The sequence below is a fragment of the Bufo bufo genome, chromosome 1, assembly GCF_905171765.1.
Source record: "Bufo bufo chromosome 1, aBufBuf1.1, whole genome shotgun sequence".
NCBI lineage: Eukaryota > Metazoa > Chordata > Amphibia > Anura > Bufonidae > Bufo > Bufo bufo.
Window position 1 is genome coordinate 832,153,197 of NC_053389.1, and position 25,777 is coordinate 832,178,973.

At 45.1% G+C, this 25,777-nt stretch overlaps 1 protein-coding gene across 1 annotated transcript; it reads left to right on the plus strand.

Annotated features, from left to right (window-relative positions):
* The first annotated feature begins 11,787 nt into the window (after positions 1-11,787).
* On the plus strand, positions 11,788-12,714 carry LOC120990204 (olfactory receptor 1468-like). Its single transcript, XM_040418853.1, has one exon. The coding sequence runs from the start codon at positions 11,869-11,871 to the stop codon at positions 12,712-12,714; it is 846 nt and encodes a 281-aa protein (XP_040274787.1). The 5' UTR covers positions 11,788-11,868.
* The last annotated feature ends 13,063 nt before the right edge of the window (positions 12,715-25,777 follow it).

Here is a 25,777-nt window from a genome sequence, read left to right on the forward strand (position 1 = left end):
CAGCAATGCAGAGAAGGGGTTCATTCACGGCAAAAGGGGGTTCATGTCACCCAGTAATACAACAGAGGATTTTGAGAGATTTAGGCCCCTGTCAGCAATGCAGAGCAGGGGTTCATTCACTGCAAAAGGGCGTTCATGTCACCCAGCAATAGAACAGATGATTGTGAGAGATTTTGGCACATGTCAGCAATGCAGAGCAGGGGTTCATTCACGGCAAAAGGGGGTTCATGTCACCCAGCAATAGAACAGAGGATTTTGAGAGATTTAGGCCCCTGTCAGCAATGCAGAGCAGGGGTTCATTCACTGCAAAAGGGCGTTCATGTCACCAAGCAATAGAACAGATGATTATGAGAGATTTTGGCACATGTCAGCAATGCAGAGCAGGGGTTCATTCACGGCAAAAGGGGGTTCATGTCACCCAGCAATAGAACAGAGGATTTTTAGAGATTTTGGCACATGTCAGCAATGCAGAGCAGGGGTTCATTCACGGCAAAAGGGGGTTCATGTCACCCAGCAATAGAACAGAGGATTTTGAGAGATTTAGGCCCCTGTCAGCAATGCAGAGCAGGGGTTCATTCACGGCAAAAGGGGGTTCATGTCACCCAGCAATAGAACAGAGGATATTGAGAGATTTAGGCCCCTGTCACCCAGGCACAGCAGGAGTTCATTCACGGCAAAAGGGGGTTCTTGTCACCCAGCAATAGAACAGAGGATTTTAAGAGATTTAGGCCCCTGTCAGCAATACAGAGCAGGGGTTCATTCACGGCAAAAGGGGGTTCATGTCACCTAGCAATAGAACAGAGGATTTTGAGAGATTTAGGCCCCTGTCACCCAGGCACAGCAGGGGTTTGTATTTGCCAAAAATGGTAAAATGTCACCCGACAATTGAAAATAAGAATTTTTTCAATTTAGGGCACTAAAATTGGCTTTTTTTTTTATTAAAATGGCTCTAAAATAGTCCTTGAAAAGGCTAGAGGGATGTAAAAGGCAGTAAAATGTGCTTACGAGCATGGCAACTGCTCTGCAAACAAACGTGGATAGGGAAATAAGTTAAAATGAAATAAAATAACTAAAAATTACTAATTATTAACCTGCAACTTAGAGAAGGAGGTGGATATGGAGTCGGAGGTTGAGGAGGCGGTGAATGTGGTGTTGTAGGTGGAGGCAGCAATGGAGGAGGAGGAGGTAGCCAACAATGTTTTTTTTAATATTTTTTTGGGGTAGGTAGCCCCCAAAATATTGAGACAAATAAAAAAAAAGAAAACAAAGAATCATTGCACTTGACTTGAGTACAAGAATGTATGTTTGATGGGGGTATAAATGTCTATTCTGCACAAGGTACAGACAAGTTTTGTGGGATCCAAGCCTGGATCATTTTAATGAACGTGAGCTTGTCCACATTGGCTGTGGACAGGCGGCTGCGTCTGTCTGTAATGACGCCTCCTGTTGTGCTAAATACACGTTCAGAGAGTACACTGGCTGCAGGGCAGGCCAGCACCTCCAAGGCATACAGGGCAAGCTCTGGCCATGTGGACAATATGGAGACCCAGAAGTTGAATCGGGCAGAACCATCAGTCAGTATGTGTAGTCGTGTGCACAGGTACTGTTCCACCATGTTGTTCAAATGCTGCCTCCTGCTAACACGCTTCATATCAGCAGTTGGGGCCGGTTGTTTGCGGCGGGGTGACAAAGCTTTTCCACATGTCGGCCATGCTAACCCTGCCTTCTGAGATGCTAGCGCTGACACAGCTGCATTTGCGACCTCTTCCTCCTCCCCTGCCTTCGCCTTGTGCTTCCACTTGTCCCCCAGCGTCAGTCGGGAATGCTCTACCAGCGTGCACCTGTAGTCGCGCATCTTCCGATCACGCTCCAGTGAGGGATTTAAGGACGGCACATTGTCTTTGTAACGGGGATCCAGCAGGGTGGCCACCCAGTAGTCAGCACACATTTTAAAATGTGGGCAACTCTGCAGTCTTTGCGCAGGCACTGCAGCATGTTGTCGCTCATGTGTGCCTGGCTGCCCAGAGGTAAGGACAAGCTGTCCTCTGTGGGAGGCGTATCGTCTGCGTCCTCCATATCCCCCCAGCCACACACCAGTGATGGGGCCGAGCTGCGTTGGATACCACCCAGCTGTGAACATGCTTCATCTTCCCATCCTCCTCCTCCTCCTCATCCTCCTCCTCTTCCTCCTCCAGTAGTGGGCCCTGGCTGGCCAAGTTTGTACCTGGCCTCTGCTGTTGCAAAAATCCTCTTTCTGAGCCACTTCTAAAAGACTGGCCTGAAAGTGTTAGAGATGACCCCTCTTCCTCCTTCTCGTCCTGGGCCACATCCTCTTCCATCATCGCTCTTAGTTTTTTCTCAAGGAGACATAGAAGTGGTATTGTAACGCTGATAACGGCGTCATCGCCACTGGCCATGTTGGTGGAGTACTTGAAACAGCGCAACAGGGTACACAGGTCTTGCATGGAGGCCCAGTCATTGGTGGTGAAGTGGTGCTGTTCCGCAGTGCGACTGACCCGTGCGTGCTGCAGCTGAAACTCCACTATGGCCTGCTGCAGCTCACACAGACTCTCCAGCATGTGCAAGGTGGAGTTCCACCTGGTGGGCACGTTGCATATGATGCGGTGAGCGGGAAGGCCAAAGTTACTCTGTAGAGCAGACAGCCGAGCGGCGGCAGGATGAGAACGCCGGAAGCGCGCACAGACGGCCCGCACTTTTTTTTTTTTTAAACATCGCTTTATTGAAGTAGCAGGAATCATACAATGAGCACACCAGCAGATAACATATCAGGTATAAAGCAGTACATAGGAATTGCACAAATATACATCACCGTACGATTCCCCCACTTATATTTTATAAAACTTTTCACCCCACCCCCATCTCCCCGCCCCTGGAACCCTAGTCTGGTCATTGGATAACCCTCTTGAGCTACTTCTTCCCCTCCTTGAGATCACTCGCATCTCCTTATACCTCCAGTTTCCCCAATCGGTTAGCAAGTTGCGCTTCCAAATACCATTTGGTCAGCTTGAATGGGCTCATCAGCTCTTTGATTTCACAGGGGAATAAGAACTTCTCGACAAAACTCTTCCATTTTCTCATGAACTTCCCCACTAACACTTCTTTGTCCTGTTCCACTTCTAATCTTTCTAAATAGAGGATATCTTTCATCGTTCCGAGCACTTCATCCCATGATGGAACCTCCCTTTCCAACCAGTGTCTTAATAAAGACTTTTTCACAGACATCAGCAAAAGATGCACCCCTGCCTTAATAACCACTGATCCCATTTCCTCATCTTGGATCCTCGGTATATAGTGAAAGATGCATTGTTGGGGAGTTAGCCCCACTACCACTCCCCAGACCTCTTTTATTGTCGCCACTGCTTGCTGCCACAGCGGTTGTAATTTTGAACACTCCCATATGGCATGCAGGAGCCCCGCCCTCGAGAGATCACACTTGGGGCATTCTCGCAAATAGTGCGTAGGCGCATCCTGATAGGACAGATTGAACGCATAAGTTGCCCTGTGCATTAGTCTCAGTTGCGACTCCCTCCATTGTTCATTATATGTCGCTCGCCTCAGACATTCCAGTCCCTCTTTCATTTTTTTTCCAATGTTTTGGTCAGCGAGTTCCCTTTCCCATGGTTTATAGGCCTGTTTAACTAGTCCTATTGTTTGAATATTGTGGAGCCTGTGGTGCAGGTCTGACAAAGACATAGGGGAGCTATCACTGCCCAGTAGGGCCGCAAACCATGCCAACCTATCAGATTCGCCCAATGAATTCGCCTGCGCTCTGCAATAGCTTTTAATCTGCTGGTAGGGCAGGTACTGTGTGTCCGGAAGGTCATACTTCTCCTTCACTTGCTCCCAGGACAGCCACTGAGAACTGTTATGCTGTAACAGGTCACTAAGTCTCCTAATGTTCTTGCTTCTCCATGTCTGGAATAGCCTATTTTCCCTACCTTGGGGAAACGCTGGCAATGACCACAAAGGTAACCTTGGTGAAATATAATAGGGGAGCCCATATATCTTTCTAATCGCCTTCCATGCCATTAAAGTATCTTTTAGTAAAACCTCCTGCTTGATGTTTGTTGGGATGTCCCTTAGTTTGGAATGTAGCAGGGCCTCCAAATTCTCCCTGCCAGCCAGTTCCTTCTCGAACATAGTCGCCGAGTAATGACTCGTCCCCCACACCCAGTCTCGTATATGCCTAAATAACGACGCCAAGTTATAGTGTCTTACATTTGGGAGTTGTAGCCCCCCTTCGTATTTTAGCATTGTCAGCTTGGCATATGCAATACGGGGTCTTTTTGCTTTCCACAGGAAGCGGTTAAATGCTCTCTGGATCCTTATGACATCTACGTGTTTTAGCAATACCGGGATAATTTGAAGCGGGTAGAGTAATTTTGGAAAGCTCATCATTTTAATTAAATGCGCTCTCCCACATAAGGATAAGGGTAGCTCTCTCCATTTGTCTAACTCCTTTTCAATTTTCAAAAATAGAGGGGGATAATTGAGCGAATATATTGAGCTCGGAGTACGTCCAATCTTAATGCCCAGGTAAGTCAGATAATCCTTCCTAATCTCCACTCCATTGTCCAATTGGCTCCCACCGTGAGGTCCATGTCCTAGAAACAGTAACTGGCTCTTGTCTATATTGATCCTGAATCCCGTCACCTTACCGTATTCGGCCAAGGCTTCTAATATTCTATCTAGTTGTCTTTCAGGGGCTCCCAGATATAACAGTATGTCATCCGCAAAACAGCTTAACTTTAACTCCCTGCTCCCTATTTTAATCCCCTCAAAGACATCAGATTTCAATAGCCATCTAGCCATAGGTTCCATGGCCAAATTAAAGAGCAACGGGGATAGGGGGCATCCATGTCTCGTACCTTTGCTGAGTGAAATGGACTTGGACAGGAAACCTGGTATATTCACTCTTGCCTGGGGATTTTCATAAAGTGCCTTAAGGTAGTTCCGAAAATGACCTTTAATATTAAATCTATCCAGTACCACGGCCCGCACTTTATGCAGCAGCTCTGACATGTCGGGGTAGTTGTGAATGAATTTCTGCACCACCAAATTCAGCACATGCGCCAGGCAAGGGATGTGCGTCAAACCGGCTAGTCCCAGAGCTGCAACGAGATTTCGCCCATTATCGCACACCACCACGCCGGGCTTGAGGCCCACTGGCAGCAACCACTCGTCGGTCTGTTGTTCTATACCCCGCCACAACTCCTGCGCGGTGTGGGGCCTGTCCCCCAAACACATCAGTTTCAGAATGGCCTGTTGACGTTTACCCCTGGCTGTGCTGAAGTTGGTGGTGAAGGTGTGTGGCTGACCGGATGAGGAGGTGGTAGAAGAGGAGGAGGAAGCCGAGTAAGAAGAGGAGGACACAGGAGGCAAAGAATGATGCCCTGCGATCCTTGGCGGCGGAAGGACGTGAGCCAAACAGCTCTCCGCCTGGGGCCCAGCCGCCACTACATTTACCAAGTGTGCAGTTAGGGAGATATAGCGTCCCTGGCCGTGCTTACTGGTCCACATATCTCGTTCTACACGTGCCTCTGTGAACGAGCCGCGGCATTCTTCCAGCTCATCCGGCTCAGGTAATATACTCCGTTATTGAAGCGCTTCTACAATAGCTATTAGAATACATTTTTGTCATTACATTATGCATTTGTCTGGTAATTGCTACTTTTGATTTGAGCTGCCAGGACACTAACACCTCCTGTTTGTTGACTAATATAATATATATATAATATATATCTACAGTTTTTGACCCCATCATGTATTCATGCAATAACTACAGCTTATTTGGAGTCTCCGGGACATTAATACCCCCTGTTTGCCAGTGGACACGTCACATTATATCTGCCATAGCTTCTTTCCACATCCCATAGTGTCTTTCTTCAAACGTATGGAAACTATCAGCTTTGCATTTCCCATGCTTTTCTACTATGGATTAAAAGCAACTAGCCCCCCCCCTCCCTTTTTATATCATGAGCACTAGGTACACCAAGGGGTTTGTAGTTGATCTTCATGTATACTCATCCGTATTAAAGATCTACATCTGTATATGGTCCTTTTATGCTAGTGGTTTGCATTGGTGTTATTACTATATAACATACAGATCAGTCTCACAGTAGAGATAGTATCAGTATAAAAACTTTTTTTTTTGGTTTTACACACAGGTGTATATTTATTATTTTATCAATGTATGCTTTCGGAAATGTATATATCTGTATTTATATATTTATAATTTTTTATTTTGTTATATATATTTCTATAGAGGAGCACATATTTTGTGTTTTTCCAATACATGTTTCTTCTTTTTTACTACTCTTTATTTTAGATTTGATAAAGGGGACTCTTGGACCCCGAAACGCGTTGTCTCACGAATAAATGGAATACTGCTGAAACCGAAATATTGCCTATGACCGGTTGTTTTGTGCGCCCTCTGTGGTCCATACGCTCTACCTAAGGTCTAGCGTACTTTTCTTCATGCCAATAGTAGGCACGGCTGTGATGGCCTTTTGGGGCAAGTAGTATGACGCTTTCAAAAAGCGCCATAAAAATCGCTCTACTTGAGGGGTGTAGTTTCTAAAATGGGGTCACTTTTTTGGAGTTTCTACTCTAGGGGTACATCAGGGGGGCTTCAAATGGGACATGCGGTCAAAAAAACAGTCCAACAAAATCTGCCTTCCAAAAATGTATGGCATTTCCTCTTTCTGTGCCCTGCCGTGTGCCCGTACAGCAGTTTGCGAGCACATATGGGGTGTTTCTGTAAACTACAGAATCAGGGCTATAAATATTAAGTTTTGTTTGGCTGTTACCCCTTGCTTTGTAACTGTAAAAAATTGATTCAAATGGAAAATCTGCCAAAAAAGTGACATTTTGAAATGTTATCTCTATTTTCCATAAATTCTTGTAAAACACCTAAAGGGTTGTAGTATGTGGTTGCAAAATGCGGTCATTTTTTAGTGGTTTCTGTTATGTAAGCCTCACAAAGTGACTTCAGACCTGAACTGGTCCTGAAAAAGTGGGTTTTAGAAATTTTCTGAACTATTTTTCGGCCTTATGTACTATGTTACTATGTTACTATGTTATTTCAAGATTTGCTTCTAAACTTCTAAGCCTTGTAACGTCCCAAAAAATAAAATGGCATTCCCAAAATGATCCAAACATGAAGTAGACATATGGGGAATGTAAAATAATAACTATTTTTGGAGGTATTACTATCTATTATAAAAGTAGAGAAATTAAAATTTGAAAATTTTAAACTTTTTCCAAATTATTGGTAATTTTTTATTTTGTTTTATAAATAAAAATGAATTTTTTTGACTCCATTTTACCAGTGTCATGAAGTACAATATGTGCTGAAAAAAACATCTCAGAATGGCCTGGATAAGTAAAAGCGTTTTAAAGTTATTCACACATAAAGTGACACTGGTCAGATTTGCAAAAAATGGCCTGGTCCTTAAGGTGAAATATGGTCGTGTCCTTAAGGGGTTAATGTCCTTATTTCTTAAGTAGGTTCACCCTCCATGATGGGTAGGATATATAAAAAAATTGTTAGGCCTAGTTCACACGAACGTGTGTGTTCCGTAGCCGTATTGCGGGCCGCAATGCACGGCCACAGTTCCGTGTGCATTCCGCATCACGGATGCGGACCTATTCACTTCAATGGGTCCGCAAATCTGGAATTGCGGAACATCCGCACGGAACGGAGTGCTTCCGTGGGGTTGCTTCCCGTACTTCCTTTCCGCAAAAAGTTAGAACATGTCGTATCTTTTTGCGGAACGGGCGGATTGCGGACCCATTTAAGTGAATGGGTCCGCGATCCGATGCGGCTGACTAACGGCCGGCGATCGTGCATTGCGGCCCGCAATTTGCGGGCCGCAGCACGGGCACTGGTCCCACATGTTCGTGTGAACTCGGCCTTACTCAGGAGGGAGGTATTTTGGTTTCATACCAAAGACTTTTACTACACTCCATTATTTTTCAGTAACATAATGTTGTGTGCATTTGCAATATTATGTGTATCTTTTTCTTTGCATAGTAATTTCCTACTATGTATATGTTGGTTCAATGCCTTTTTTGTGTTTTTTCTTTTATTTTTCATGAGAAGAGTTATTTGAAGGTGTGGCACCTTTTCCTGGGGGCGGTTACAGGCCTGTGAAACAATTAGTGAAGACAGGTGCACCCTCCCCTTTAAAAGGTCTCATTTTTAATGTCAAACTGTGTCATGAGGAAGGGCTGAAATTTGTCTTTGGTAGCCTGAAACGCGTAGACAAGACTGCTATTTTTGCAACTGATGGATGAGATTTTACCGCAAGCAAAATAAATGTATTTTCCTTGATCAAAGTGGAGCTGGATTTCTACAACCTTTTTTCATCTAACATGGAATGTGTTCTCTTACAGACTGCAACGTTACGCTAATGAATTGAAATATTTTGTTTCTTCATGAAATAAGAATATATGCAAGATGAAATATTTCAGTCATGTGATTTTTTTACATCCTTTCCTGTTTGTATAATTAATTAATGATGTCATAAACATGTGATCTAGTTTGTTACCTATAAAATGTAACCTGATGTTACTTATTATTGGACGGTTAAGAAAAGCTGAATTAGCCAAAAAGAGTTCTGTTATTGGATATATTTTTGGATGAATTAAATAAAGAATATAACGCTAAATCAAGTACGTCTGCTGGGATTATCTAACTGGATCTTGTAGGTACTGTCACTGTCCCAACAAAATTGAAGATGAGACAACGGCTGTTAGACATAGCCAAGCTCCTGTTACAACTGCCATTAATGAGGGGGGGGGGGGGGTTACCCTTTTAAAGCTAATTCATGTAGTAGACAGCATTGGGACAGTTATTATTATGAAATCTGAAGGCCTGACAATGGTCTCCAAGGATGCAGCCTAGTCAAAAAGATGATTAATGGTGGCGCTGGGAGCAGGAACCCAGTCCACCACCTGTCAAATATTGATGAAATATCTTAGAATAGGTCATGAATATTCTACTCCTGGATAACCCCTTTCAGTGATAACTATTGTTACATTTGTATTTAATTTTATCTATAGACATTGAGCGCACCAAGAACACAGAAAATGGTTTGGACGTAAGTGACAAGGTTGCTGGTCCTTGTGTTAGGAGATTCTAAACTTTAAGTGCTCTTCTTCACAAACGAGTAAGGCCGGGTTCACATCACCGTATAGTTTTCCGTTCTTCTGATCTGTCAGAATAACAGGAAAATAAATAAACCAAACAAAAAACAATCCAGTATTTTAACTCCTTCTACCCAAGGCCTGTGTTCACCTTCCTGCACAGGCCATTTTTTTCAAATCTGATATGTTCACTTTATGTGGTAGTAACTTTGAAAAATAGTCGTATTAAGGGCTAGAGGGCGGCAAAAGGAAGCAAAATGGGGGTAGGAGCAGGATAATTGCCCTGCAAACAAATGTGGATAGGGAAATGACTTAAAATAACGTAGAATACAAAAAATTATAATCTTGAACTAAGAGGCCGAGTTCAAAGTGGAGTAGGAGATTGAGGAGGTGGTGGACATGGCGGTGTAGGTGGAAGCGGCGATGGAGGTAGCCAACACTGTTTTTGTTGTTTTTTTATTTCTTTAATTATTTTTCCCTTTATTTAATTTTTTTATAAATTTGGGAAGCCCCCAAAACATTGGGAAATGGAAATGAGAACGCCAAGAGAAAGAGAGAGCGCGCTGAATTACAATGGCTGGGTGCAGCCAGTATACTTGTCTACTCAGCACAAGGTACGGACAAGTCCTGTGGGATCCATGCCTGGTTCATTTGGCTGTGAACAGGCGGATGCACCTGTCCGTGATCACCCCCCATGCCGTGCTAAACACATGTTCGGTCAATACACTGGCTGCAGGGCAGGCCAGCACTTCCCTGCAGCAACCCAGTGGGCAGTTAGGGAGATATAACATCCCTGTCTGTGATTACTGGTCCATGTATTGCTGGTTATTTTTTATTATTATTATTATAAGGAACTAGGCGCAGCCTTTACTACCAAGTTATAAGAATCTGAACTGGCATTAACTCACAGAGCCTTTAAATGCAGCTCACATTATAAAGCTGCGGTGAAGACCATGCTGAGATGACATTTTACAACAGTTAGGCTTCACATTATGCATCCCTCAGTATTACCATTGTGCTTGAGGAGCTGTGGACACACAGGTACTTTATTTCATATACTTTGGTCCTGCCCTATTATTCAAAAAGTTTTTTCTTTGCTGAGGAATGTTACACACTTCCACATTCTTAAACTTCCCCGATTGACTACTGTTTATTGGTAGGGATGAGCGAATCGACTTCGGATGATACATCTGAAGTCGATTCGCATAAAACTTTGTTAGAATACTGTACGGTACATTGGAACCAAACCCGAGTTCGGTAAAAGGTTTTCTACAGTATAAATTAATTTCGGAAGTAATTACCCAAAGTCTCGCGAGAATTTGCAAAATAATAACTTCAGCTCATCGGAGCCAACACATTCTAATACTGTATGGAGCGCTCGCTCCGTACAGTATTCTAACAAAGTTTTATGTGAATCGACTTTGGATGTTTCATCCGAAGTCGATTCGCTCATCCCTATATATTGGTTTCAAAGAGGTCCCTCCTCCCAATCATCTACTGATTTGTAGGATCCTTCTCATAGCCAAGCTTATTTTGACAAGACACTGGAAATCCCTACAGTCACCAGAAACTTTGAAGGTAGTCAAGGCAGTGGACACGACTCTCGCTTATGAAAGCTACTGCAGTTATAGACACATGGTCAACTTGGATGGGGAGAGAGGTGGTCGCACCCTCTTGACTTATGAAGAGTAGTTTAATTTTGCTTTTTCATATTTGTGACAGCCCATCCGCTAACAAGGGATTAGAAAATTGTGGAAGGTTTCACTTGGTAGCCCGTTTTTCTAGTGCCACAGCTTGGGGAGGGGAAAAAAAATCTCAATATAAAGAGAAATCAAGTTTTTCAAAAAAAATTGTGTTCTAAGAGGCTAGAGGGGGTTGTACACCAACTTTCATAGAAATTGGAGCAGCTTTGGTTTGGCCCAAACTAATTTGGTCCAAACGAATCTTGACTGGTTTGCTCATCTCTACCATTAATCCATTAGTCTGTATTGTGTTTCACACATCAGTTTTTAAGATATACTGTAAATGAAAATACAAAATGAAAATACAAAATGAAAATTAACAATTTTATTCAAAATTAAATTATGCCACATTAGTCATCCAGTTAAGACGAAGGCATTAATAAGTTAAGAAATTAATGTTTAGATTTATAAATCATTATAATTAGCCTTGGTTTTTTTCCACCTCAATTTCAAATACCTTGAGAGTTTATGTGAGAAGAACGCTAATTGGTCTCTTTCTTAGGGACTAAATATTTCTATATATATATATATTCGATATCCTAAATCATGTATCTGCAATAATCAGTGCACCGTGACATTTTTCCAAGCTACATAAAATTCATAGGGTTTTTGTCTTAGGATGCTAATGGGCACCTTAGAGATAAGTGTGTTATGGAGGCTAGCTGGGAGGGGGACACAATGGGCAATAAATATAGATGAGCAAGAAAAAAAAATTCTAGATAAAAAAACTATAATTGAAAGAAATTATTTTGAGAGCGCATCTAACATCTGTTCTTCATCAGTTAATTGTATTAATCATTTTTTACTTTATCACAATGCTCTACAAGATGCATCCATATAACAGTTAGAGATGAAGGTTCATGAAGTCAACTCCACCACGGTCACTGAGTTTCTTATACTGGGATTCCCAGGTCTGAATGACTACAAGTTTTCTATCTTCTCTATTATTCTGCTCATGTATTCCTTGACTATATGTGAAAACCTCTTGATAATTTTACTGGTGTCCACAAGCCAACGCCTACGTTCTCCGATGTATTTCTTCCTTGGACATTTGGCGCTGTCAGACATCGTCTTTGTAACAAGTATTGTTCCGAAGATGCTGGAAGTTATCATAAGAGGAGGGAGCACAATTCCTTATGTTGGGTGTTTAGCCCAGTTTTACTTATATGCGGGAACAGTGAGTGCAGAGTGTTTTTTGCTCACAGCCATGTCCTATGACCGGTATTTGGCCATCTGTAGACCACTACATTATATCTCAGTGATGAGTGTCAAGCTTAGATACAGCCTGATCATCTCATCCTGGCTGCTTGGCTTCATGTTAGCGCTAATCTCATTTTTACTGGTATGTGGCTTACAATTCTGTGGATCAAATGTTATTAACTATTTCTTTTGTGACTATGCCCCTCTTTTAGACCTTTCATGCTCAGATACAACTGTTCTTGACATTGAAATGATTCTCCTTTGTTTTCCAATAATTCTGTTACCATTTTTATTCATTACTGTATCGTATGTTTATATTTTTATTGCCATTTTTGAAATTTCCTCCACCTCAGGCCGTCAAAAAACTTTCTCCACTTGTAGCTCTCACTTGGTGGTTGTTTCTATCTATTATGGTTCTATGCTTGTAATCTATATGGTCCCTTATAGAGGACATTCAATGACTGTTAACAAGTTTATTTCCCTTGTCTACATTGTTCTGACCCCCCTTCTAAACCCTGTTATATACAGTCTAAGAAACAAAGAGATTCAGTCTTCTGTGGTTATATATCTGATGGTCTGTCATAAAAAAATACTTTCGTAGTCGAAAGTGTGAAGTTCAAAACACCTTATTGTATGGTATAGCACCCTTCTCTGTCTATTCTACCAATATACTGTATTTATTATAATGTTAACAAAATAAAAAAAAACATAAAAAAAGTAACATGTAGAACCCCAATTCCAAAAAGTTAGGGCACAGTGTAAATGTAAATGCAATCGTTTGCAAATCACACAGATACTAATAAATAGAATAATGGGAAAACCTTAAAACATACTTTTAGTCATATTAAAATAATCCTGAAATGTATTTTGCCAATATACTGTAAATTGAGCATATGGAGAGATGGAGCAATCGTGAGGTATAGTGTTTTAGCAAGCTTTTAATAGTAGAATATTGGATAGGGACAGTGCAGGGACAGTGTAGGGAGATATTGATATTATGGAGAGTTTTTAGACACTGTAGGGAGAGTGTCAGACTCAGCGTCAGGAGGCTGTCTAATATATAGGTGTGTTTATCTAGTTCATCTGCTGCACCATTCTTACTTTATCTGTTTTGCTATTCATAGCCTTATTGTGGGTTAGACTCATTGTCAAGAGGTGGTCTGATATATAGATGCATTTATCTAGTTCACCTGCTACGCCATTCATACTTTATCTGTTCTACAATACATAGACTTACTACAGTAATTTCAGCAAAAAAAATTCCCCTGAAGGTTTCCCTATTTTTTCAATGTGTTAGAAGTATGAAAGGTGTTAAAGTGCTAAAGGTGAGAGTGGTGCTGTATCTGTTAGAAGTTTCAGTGAGGATGGAAGTATAAGAAGTCTAGGGTGACTGGCAATGCTAAAACTCCAGAGCTAATAAAGAACAGAAATTTGTATCAATCCCTTCCTTCACCCTGACATGATTGTACATTGAAGTGTGGAATTATAGGCACCAGGATGATGTAGGTGGGTGCTACTGTATTTTCCCCTCGACATCCCTCTGCAGATATCCACCTTTAACTTTCCACAAATTTGTTAAAGATTACAGTTTATTACAAATTAAAAACATACATTATCATAGCATACAAATAAAATGCTTTAAAGGCCACAACTCACATCACAAGCACACGGTGGTCACACTTACACACATATAGCATACGTCTCCTGACAGAGTAGCTCAAAATGATATTTATTTTTTAAAGCTGGCATCTTGTGGAACATCTTGGAATATATCGACAGAGATAAGGTAAGAAAGGACACATCTATATTTACATTTTTTTAAAGGATCTTCTTCGAGGCTTCAAGGGGTTGTCTCATCATAGACAATGGGGGCATATCGCTGGGACCCGCACCTATATCGAGAACGGAGCTTCACAAGGTGGTGGCTGGAGGACTCTGGTCCGGCCACCACCAAGTCGGCTCCCTATAGAAGTGAATGGGAGCGCACAGCGCATGACATGCCGCCACTCCCATTCACTTGTATGGGCTCGATGGAAATAGCCGAGCCAGCGCTTGGCTATTTTTGCCGGCCCCATAGAAAATGAATGGAGGGCGGCTGCGCACCCTCCTTCACTTTTCGGGCTCCGTTATCGATATAGGTGCGGGTCCCAGCAGTGATATGCCCCCATTGTCTATCATAAGACAACCTCTTTAACCTCTTGGGGACACATGACGTACCGGTACGTCATGATGCCCTGGTACTTAAAGACACATGATGTACCGCGGCATAGAAGGGGTTTGTGTTTGAGGGAGCCCATCGAGTCCCCGCGCAGCTGTGGCGCGAAATCGATGTCTCAGAAGGCAGCCCGATACCGGCATCGGGAACTGCCTTCTACGGAAGCCGAAGAGATCCAGTCTCAGGCTGGGTCTCCTAGGCAACCTGTTTGTGTACTACTCACTGTAGTACACGAACAGGCAATGCATTACAATACAGATGTATTGTAATGCATTGCAGAGGGGATCAGACCCCTAAAAGTGAACATCAGATATAAAGTAAAATTAATAAAGTAATAAAATTAATAATAATAATAAAAAAACGCCCTTTTCCCCTTATTTTATAATAAAAAACTGGAAAAAAATCCACATATATTAGGTATCGCCGTGTCCGTAATGACCAAATCTATAAATATATATCACATGATCTACCCTGTCCGATAAATACCATAAAAATATAAACGGTGTAAAAAAAAGCTATTTTTGTCACCTTACATCACAAAAAGTGCAACACCAAGTGATCAAAAAGGCGTATGCCCCCCAATATAGCACCAATCTAACCATCACCTCATCTCGCAAAAAATGAGCCCCTACCTAAGCCAATCACCCAAAAAATAGAAAAAAAACTATGGCTCAGAATATGGAGACACTAAAACTATTTTTTTTATTTTTTTAATGCCGGTATTGTGTAAAACTTAAGTAAATAAAAAAAAGTATTAGGTATCACCATATTATTAAGAACCTGCTCTATAAAAATATCACATGACTTAATCCCTCAGATGAACACCGTAAAAAAAATAAAAAAATGTATTAAAAAATACATTTATTGTCACCTTACATCACAAAAAGTGTAATAGCAAGCGATCAAAAAGTCATACGCACCCCAAAATAGTGCTAATTAAACCGTCATCACATCCCGAAAAAAATGAGCCCCTGCACAAGACAGTCGCCCAAAAAATAAATAAAACTATGGCTTTCAGAATGTGAAGACACTAAAGAATCATTTTATAAAAATAATAAAAATGCTTGATATATAAAACTGAAACAAATAGCCAAAAAGTCATATTTGGTATTTTCGCGTCTGTGACAACCTGCTCTATAAAAATACCACATGATCTAACCTGTCAGATGAATGTTGTAAATAACAAAAAATAAAAACGGTGTCAAAAGCTATTTCTTGTTACCTTGCCTCACAAAAAGTGTAATATAGAGCAACCAAAAATCATATGTACCCTAAAATAGTAACAACAAAACTGCCAACCTATCCCATAGTTTCCAAAATGGGGTAACTTCTTTGGAGTTTCTACTCTAGAGGTGCATCAGGGGGGCTTCAAATGGGACATGGCAGCTTAAAAATATCCCAGTTAAATCTGGCGTTCCTTTCCTTCTGCGCAATGCAGTGTGCCCGTACAGCAGTTTATGACCACATATGGGGATTTTCTGTAAACTACAGAATCAGGGCCATAAATATTCAGTTTTGTTTGGCTGTTAACCCTTGCTTTGTAACTGGAAAAAAATTCTTAAAATGGAAAATCTGCCAAAAAAGTGAAATTCTGAAATTTCATCTCTATTTTCCATTAATTCTTGTGGAACACCTAAGGGGTTAAAAAAGTTTGTAAAATCAGCTTTGAATACCCTGAGGGGGGTAGTTTCTAAAATGGGGTACCTTTTTTGGAGTTTCTACTCTAGGGGTGCATCAGGGGGGCTTCAAATGGGATATGGCAGCTTAAAATTATCCCAGTGAAATCTGCTTTCCAAAAAGCCATATGGCGTTTATTTCCTTCTGCACAATGCCGTGTGCCCCTACAGCAGTTTACGACCACATATGGGGTGTTTCTGTAAACTACAGAATCAGGGCCATAAATATTGAGTTTTGTTTGGCTGTTAACCCTGTTAAAAAATATTTTAATGGAAAATCTGCCATAAAAGTGAAATTCTGAAATTTCATTTTTATTTTCCATTAATTCTTGTGGAACACCTAAAGGGTTAACACAGTTTGTAAAAGCAGTTTTGAATACCTTGAGGGTAGAGTTTAGCGGACACCTGGATGTTCGGGACCCGAACTTGACCCCGAACCCCATTTAAGTCAATGGGGACCCAAACTTTTGGGCACTAAAATGGCTCTAAAATAGTCCTGGAAAGGGCTAGAGGGCTGCAAAAGGCATCAAAATGTGCTTAAGAGCATGACAACTGTTCTGCAAACAAATATGGATAGGGAAATGACTAAAAATAACATAAAATACAGAAACATTTAAAATAACAATCTGGATCTAGGAGTAGGAGGTTGAGGAGGCGGTGGTTGGGTGGATGTGGCAGTGTAGGTTGACGTGGCGGTGTAGGTGGAAGCGGCGGTGAAGGAGGAATAGGTAGCCAACACTGATTTGTGTTATTTTTTATTTTTAAATTGGGGTATCCCCCAAAATATTGGGACATATAACAAAATAAAACTAAGAATAAGTGCACTTGAGTACAAGAATGGATGGTTGAGGCTGGTATAAATGTCTATTCTGCACAAGGTACGGACAAGTCTTGTGGGATCCATGCCTGGTTCATTTTAATAAACGTAAGCTTGTCCACATTGGCTGCGGCCTGTGATAATGCTCTCTGCCGTGCTAAACACACGTTCACAGTATACACTGGCTGCAGGGCAGGTCAGCACCTCCAAGGCTGACAAAGCTTTTCCACATTTGGGCCATGCTAACCCTGCCTTCTCAGGTGCTGGCGGTGCCCCAGCTGCGTTGGCGACCTCTTCCTCCTGTAGGTAAATCCCAACATGTAGTTAAATCCCCTGCAAACAAATGTGGATAGGGAAATGAATTAAAATTAAAATTAAAAAAATAAAAATTAACCAATATCAATTGGACAGAGGTCCTATAGCAGAGAAACTGGCTTCACGTCAGCAGATAATCAGTCTCTTCATGCCATAGCAAAGAATCTGGTTTCATGTCAGCAGAGAATCAGTGTCATCATGCCATAGCAGAGAATCTGGCTTCATGTCAGCACAGAATCAGTCTTCATGTCATAGCAGAGAATCAGGCTTCACGTCACCCACCACTGGAACAGGCCACTGTCACACATTTAGGCCCCGGCACCCAGACAGAGGAGAGAGGTCCCGTAACAGAGAATCTGGCCTTATGTCAGCACAGAATCAGTCTTCATGTCATAGCAGAGAATCAGGCTTCACGTCACCCACCACTGGAACAGGCCACTGTCACACATTTAGGCCCCGGCACCCAGACAGAGGAGAGAGGTCCCGTAACAGAGAATCTGGCCTTATGTCAGCACAGAATCAGTCTTCATGTCATAGCAGAGAATCAGGCTTCACGTCACCCACCACTGGAACAGGCCACTGTCACACATTTAGGCCCCGGCACCCAGACAGAGGAGAGAGGTCCCGTAACAGAGAATCTGGCCTTATGTCAGCACAGAATCAGTCTTCATGTCATAGCAGAGAATCAGGCTTCACGTCACCCACCACTGGAACAGGCCACTGTCACACATTTAGGCCCTGGCACCCAGACAGAGGAGAGAGGTCCCGTAACAGAGAATCTGGCCTTATGTCAGCACAGAATCAGTCTTCATGTCATAGCAGAGAATCAGGCTTCACGTCACCCACCACTGGAACAGGCCACTGTCACATATTTAGGCCCAGGCACCCAGGCAGAGGAGAGAGGTCCCGTTACAGAGAATCTGGCTTTATATTAGCACAGAATCAGTCTTCATGTCATAGCAGAGAATCCGGCTTCACGTCACCCACCACTGGAACAGGCCACTGTCACATATTTAGGCCCAGGCACCCAGGCAGAGGAGAGAGGTCCCGTAACAGAGAATCTGGCTTCATGTCAGCACAGAATAAGTCTTCATGTCATAGCAGAGAATCAGGCTTCACGTCACCCACCACTGGAACAGGCCACTGTCACATATTTAGGCCCAGGCACCCAGACAGAGGAGAGAGGTCCCGTAACAGAGAATCTGGCCTTATGTCAGCACAGAATCAGTCTTCATGTCATAGCAGAGAATCAGGCTTCACGTCACCCACCACTGGAACAGGCCACTGTCACACATTTAGGCCCAGGCACCCAGGCAGAGGAGAGAGGTCCCGTAACAGAGAATCTGTCTTCATGTCAGCACAGAATAAGTCTTCATGTCATAGCAGAGAATCAGGCTTCACGTCACCCACCAATGGAACAGGCCACTGTCACACATTTAGGCCCCGGCACCCAGACAGAGGAGAGAGGTCCCGTAACAGAGAATCTGGCCTTATGTCAGCACAGAATCAGTCTTCATGTCATAGCAGAGAATCAGGCTTCACGTCACCCACCACTGGAACAGGCCACTGTCACATATTTAGGCCCCGGCACCCAGACAGAGGAGAGAGGTCCCGTAACAGAGAATCTGGCCTTATGTCAGCACAGAATCAGTCTTCATGTCATAGCAGAGAATCAGGCTTCACGTCACCCACCACTGGAACAGGCCACTGTCACACATTTAGGCCCCGGCGCCCAGACAGAGGAGAGAGGTCCCGTAACAGAGGATCTGGCCTTATGTCAGCACAGAATCAGTCTTCATGTCATAGCAGAGAATCAGGCTTCACGTCACCCACCACTGGAACAGGCCACTGTCACACATTTAGGCCCTGGCACCCAGACAGAGGAGAGAGGTCCCGTAACAGAGAATCTGGCCTTATGTCAGCACAGAATCAGTCTTCATGTCATAGCAGAGAATCAGGCTTCACGTCACCCACCACTGGAACAGGCCACTGTCACATATTTAGGCCCAGGCACCCAGGCAGAGGAGAGAGGTCCCGTTACAGAGAATCTGGCTTCATATTAGCACAGAATCAGTCTTCATGTCATAGCAGAGAATCCGGCTTCACGTCACCCACCACTGGAACAGGCCACTGTCACATATTTAGGCCCAGGCACCCAGGCAGAGGAGAGAGGTCCCGTAACAGAGAATCTGGCTTCATGTCAGCACAGAATAAGTCTTCATGTCATAGCAGAGAATCAGGCTTCACCTCACCCACCACTGGAACAGGCTACTGTCACATATTTAGGCACCGGCACCCAGGCAGAGGAGAGAGGTCCCGTAACAGAGAATCTGGCCTTATGTCAGCACAGAATCAGTCTTCATGTCATAGCAGAGAATCAGGCTTCACGTCACCCACCACTGGAACAGGCCACTGTCACACATTTAGGCCCCGGCACCCAGACAGGGGAGAGAGGTCCCGTAACAGAGAATCTGGCCTTATGTCAGCACAGAATCAGTCTTCATGTCATAGCAGAGAATCAGGCTTCACGTCACCCACCACTGGAACAGGCCACTGTCACACATTTAGGCCGGGGCACCCAGACAGAGGAGAGAGGTCCCGTAACAGAGAATCTCAACTTATGTCAGCACAGAATCAGTCTTCATGTCATAGCAGAGAATCAGGCTTCACGTCACCCACCACTGGAACAGGCCACTGTCACACATTTAAGCCCTGGCACCCAGACAGAGGAGAGAGGTCCCGTAACAGAGAATCTGGCCTTATGTCAGCACAGAATCAGTCTTCATGTCATAGCAGAGAATCAGGCTTCACGTCACCCACCACTGGAACAGGCCACTGTCACATATTTAGGCCCAGGCACCCAGGCAGAGGAGAGAGGTCCCGTTACAGAGAATCTGGCTTCATATTAGCACAGAATCAGTCTTCATGTCATAGCAGAGAATCCGGCTTCACGTCACCCACCACTGGAACAGGCCACTGTCACATATTTAGGCCCAGGCACCCAGGCAGAGGAGAGAGGTCCCGTAACAGAGAATCTGGCTTCATGTCAGCACAGAATAAGTCTTCATGTCATAGCAGAGAATCAGGCTTCACCTCACCCACCACTGGAACAGGCTACTGTCACATATTTAGGCACCGGCACCCAGGCAGAGGAGAGAGGTCCCGTAACAGAGAATCTGGCCTTATGTCAGCACAGAATCAGTCTTCATGTCATAGTAGAGAATCAGGCTTCACGTCACCCACCACTGGAACAGGCCACTGTCACACATTTAGGCCCAGGCACCCAGGCAGAGGAGAGAGGTCCCGTAACAGAGAATCTGGCTTCATGTCAGCACATAATAAGTCTTCATGTCATAGCAGAGAATCAGGCTTCACGTCACCCACCACTGGAACAGGCCACTGTCACATATTTAGGCCCAGGCACCCAGACAGAGGAGAGAGGTCCCGTAACAGAGAATCTGGCCTTATGTCAGCACAGAATCAGTCTTCATGTCATAGCAGAGAATCAGGCTTCACGTCACCCACCACTGGAACAGGCCACTGTCACACATTTAGACCCAGGCAGAGGAGAGAGGTCCCGTAACAGAGAATCTGGCTTCATGTCAGCACAGAATAAGTCTTCATGTCATAGCAGAGAATCAGGCTTCACGTCACCCACCAATGGAACAGGCCACTGTCACACATTTAGGCCCCGGCACCCAGACAGAGGAGAGAGGTCCCGTAACAGAGAATCTGGCCTTATGTCAGCACAGAATCAGTCTTCATGTCATAGCAGAGAATCAGGCTTCATGTCACCCACCACTGGAACAGGCCACTGTCACATATTTAGGCCCCGGCACCCAGACAGAGGAGAGAGGTCCCGTAACAGAGAATCTGGCCTTATGTCAGCACAGAATCAGTCTTCATGTCATAGCAGAGAATCAGGCTTCACGTCACCCACCACTGGAACAGGCCACTGTCACACATTTAGGCCCCGGCACCCAGACAGAGGAGAGAGGTCCCGTAACAGAGAATCTGGCCTTATGTCAGCACAGAATCAGTCTTCATGTCATAGCAGAGAATCAGGCTTCACGTCACGCACCACTGGAACAGGCCACTGTCACACATTTAGGCCCTGGCACCCAGACAGAGGAGAGAGGTCCTGTAACAGAGAATCTGGCCTTATGTCAGCACAGAATCAGTCTTCATGTCATAGCAGAGAATCAGGCTTCACGTCACCCACCACTGGAACAGGCCACTGTCACATATTTAGGCCCAGGCACCCAGGCAGAGGAGAGAGGTCCCGTAACAGAGAATCTGGCTTCATGTCAGCACAGAATAAGTCTTCATGTCATAGCAGAGAATCAGGCTTTACGTCACCCACCACTGGAACAGGCCACTGTCACATATTTAGGCACCGGCACCCAGGCAGAGGAGAGAGGTCCCGTAACAGAGAATCTGGCTTCATATTAGCACAGAATCAGTCTTCATGTCATAGCAGAGAATCAGGCTTCACGTCACCCACCACTGGAACAGGCCACTGTCACATATTTAGGCCCAGGCAGAGGAGAGAGGTCCCGTAACAGAGAATCTGGCTTCATGTCAGCACAGAATAAGTCTTCATGTCATAGCAGAGAATCAGGCTTCACGTCACCCACCACTGGAACAGGCCACTGTCACATATTTAGGTCCCGGCACCCAGACAGAGGAGAGAGGTCCCGTAACAGAGAATCTGGCCTTATGTCAGCACAGAATCAGTCTTCATGTCATAGCAGAGAATCAGGCTTCACGTCACCCACCACTGGAACAGGCCACGGTCACATATTTAGGCCCAGGCACCCAGGCAGAGGAGAGAGGTCCCGTAACAGAGAATCTGGCTTCATGTCAGCACAGAATAAGTCTTCATGTCATAGCAGAGAATCAGGCTTCACGTCACCCACCACTGGAAGAGGCCACTGTCACATATTTAGGCCCCGGCACCCAGACAGAGGAGAGAGGTCCCGTAACAGAGATTCAGGCTTCATGTCAGCAGAGAATCAGTCTTCATGTCATAGCAGAGAATCAAGCTTCACGTCACCCACCACTGGAACAGGCCACTGTCACATGTTTAGTCCCCGGCACCCAGACAGAGGAGAGAGGTCCCGTAACAGAGAATCTGGCCTTATGTCAGCACAGAATCAGTCTTCATGTCATAGCAGAGAATCAGGCTTCACGTCACCCACCACTGGAAGAGGCCACTGTCACATATTTAGGCCCCGGCACCCAGACAGAAGAGAAAGGTCCCGTAACAGAGAATCTGGCTTCATGTCAGCACAGAATCAGTCTTCATGTCATAGCAGAGAATCAGGCTTCACGTCACCCACCACTGGAACAGGCCACTGTCAAACATTTAGGCCCCGGCACCCAGACAGAGGAGAGAGGTCCCGTAAAAGAGAATCTGGCCTTATGTCAGCACAGAATCAGTCTTCATGTCATAGCAGAGAATCAGGCTTCACGTCACCCACCACTGGAACAGGCCACTGTCACACATTTAGGCCCCGGCACCCAGACAGAGGAGAGAGGTCCCGTAACAGAGAATCTGGCCTTATGTCAGCTCAGAATCAGTCTTCATGTCATAGCAGAGAATCAGGCTTCATGTCATAGCAGAGAATCAGGCTTCACGTCACCCACCACTGGAACAGGCCACTGTCACATATTTAGGCCCAGGCACCCATGCAGAGGAGAGAGGTCGCGTAACAGAGATTCAGGCTTCATGTCAGCAGAGAATCAGTCTTCATGTTATAGCAGAGAATCAAGCTTCACGTCACCCACCACTGGAACAGGCCACTGTCACACATTTAGGCCCAGGCACCCAGACAGAGGAGAGATGTCACGTAACAGAGACTCTGGCTTCATGTCAGCACAGAATAAGTCTTCATGTCATAGCAGAGAATCAGGCTTCACGTCACCCACCACTGGAACAGGCCACTGTCACATATTTAGGCCCCGGCACCCAGACAGAGGAGAGAGGTCCTGTAACAGAGAATCTGGCCTTATGTCAGCACAGAATCAGTCTTCATGTCATAGCAGAGAATCAGGCTTCACGTCACCCACCACTGGAACAGGCCACTGTCACATATTTAGGCCCAGGCACCCAGGCAGAGGAGAGAGGTCCCGTAACAGAGAATCTGGCTTCATGTCAGCACAGAATAAGTCTTCATGTCATAGCAGAGAATCAGGCTTCACGTCACCCACCACTGGAACAGGCCACTGTCACATATTTAGGCCCCGGCACCCAGACAGAGGAGAGAGGTCCCGTAACAGAGAATCTGGCCTTATGTCAGCACAGAATCAGTCTTCATGTCATAGCAGAGAATCAGGCTTCACGTCACCCACCACTGGAACAGGCCACTGTCACATATTTAGGCCCAGGCACCCAGGCAGAGGAGAGAGGTCCCGTAACAGAGAATCTGGCTTAATGTCAGCACAGAATAAGTCTTCATGTCATAGCAGAGAATCAGGCTTCACGTCACCCACCACTGGAACAGGCCACTGTCACATATTTAGGCCCAGGCACCCAGGCAGAGGAGAGAGGTCGCGTAACAGAGATTCAGGCTTCATGTCAGCAGAGAATCAGTCTTTATGTCATAGCAGAGAATCAGGCTTCACGTCACCCACCACTGGAACAGGCCACTGTCACATGTTTAGTCCCCGGCACCCAGACAGAGGAGAGAGGTCCCGTAACAGAGAATCTGGCCTTATGTCAGCACAGAATCAGTCTTCATGTCATAGCAGAGAATCAGGCTTCACGTCACCCACCACTGGAAGAGGCCACTGTCACATATTTAGGCCCCGGCACCCAGACAGAGGAGAGAGGTCCCGTAACAGAGAATCTGGCTTCATGTCAGCACAGAATCAGTCTTCATGTCATAGCAGAGAATCAGGCTTCACGTCACCCACCACTGGAACAGGCCACTGTCACACATTTAGGCCCCGGCACCCAGACAGAGGAGAGAGGTCCCGTAACAGAGAATCTGGCCTTATGTCAGCACAGAATCAGTCTTCATGTCATAGCAGAGAATCAGGCTTCACGTCACCCACCACTGGAACAGGCCACTGTCACACATTTAGGCCCCGGCACCCAGACAGGGGAGAGAGGTCCCGTAACAGAGAATCTGGCCTTATGTCAGCACAGAATCAGTCTTCATGTCATAGCAGAGAAACAGGCTTCATGTCATAGCAGAGAATCAGGCTTCACGTCACCCACCACTGGAACAGGCCACTGTCACATATTTAGGCCCAGGCACCCATGCAGAGGAGAGAGGTCGCGTAACAGAGATTCAGGCTTCATGTCAGCAGAGAATCAGTCTTCATGTTATAGCAGAGAATCAAGCTTCACGTCACCCACCACTGGAACAGGCCACTGTCACACATTTAGGCCCAGGCACCCAGACAGAGGAGAGGTTCATTCAACTTTGGGTTGCCCCGCAATATAATAGTAAAATGAAAATAAAAATAGGATTGAATGAGGAAGAGCCCTGGAGTAGAATAATATATTGTTAAGGGGAGGTAGTTAATATCTAATCTGCACAAGGGATGGACAGGTCCTGCGGGATCCATGCCTGGTTCATTTTTAAGAACGTCAGCTTGTCCACATTGGCTGTAGACAGGCGGCTGCGTTTGTCTGTAATGACGCCCCCTGCCGTGCTGAATACACGTTCAGACAAAACGCTGGCCGCCGGGCAGGCCAGCACCTTCAAGGCATAAAAGGCTAGCTCTGGCCACGTGGACAATTTGGAGACCCAGAAGTTGAATGGGGCCGAACCATCAGTCAGTACGTGGAGGGGTGTGCACAGGTACTGTTCCACCATGTTAGTGAAATGTTGCCTCCTGCTAACACGTTCCGTATCAGGTGGTGGTGCAGTTAGCTGTGGCATGGTGACAAAACTTTTCCACATCTCTGCCATGCTAACCCTGCCCTCAGAGGAGCTTGCCGTGACACAGCTGCGTTGGCGACCTCTTGCTCCTCCTCTGCCTTCGCCTTGGGCTTCCACTGGTTCCCCTGTGACATTTGGGAATGCTCTCAGTAGCGCGTCTACCAATGTGCGCTTGTACTCGCGCATCTTCCTATCACGCTCCAGTGTAGGAAGTAAGGTGGGCACATTGTCTTTGTACCGGGGATCCAGCAGGGTGGCAACCCAGTAGTCCGCACACGTTAAAATGTGGGCAACTCTGCTGTCATTGCGCATGCACTGCAGCATGTAGTAGCTCATGTGTGCCAGGCTGCCCAGAGGTAAGGACAAGCTGTCCTCTGTGGGAGGCGTATCGTCATCGTCCTGTGTTTCCCCTCAGCCACGCACCAGTGATGGGCCCGAGCTGCTTTGGGTGCCACCCCGCTGTGAACATGCTTCATCCTCATCCTCCTCCACCTCCTCCTCATCCTCGTCCTCCTCGTCCTCCAGTAGTGGGCCTTGTCTGGCCACATTTGTACCTGGCCTCTGCTGTTGCAAAAAACCTCCCTCTGAGTCACTTCGAAGAGACTGGCCTGAAAGTGCTAAAAATGACCCCTCTTCCTCCTCTTCCTCCTGGGCCACCTCCTCTTCCATCATCGCCCTAAGTGTTTTCTCAAGGAGACATAGAAGTGGTATTGTAACGCTGATAACGGCGTCATCGCCACTGGCCA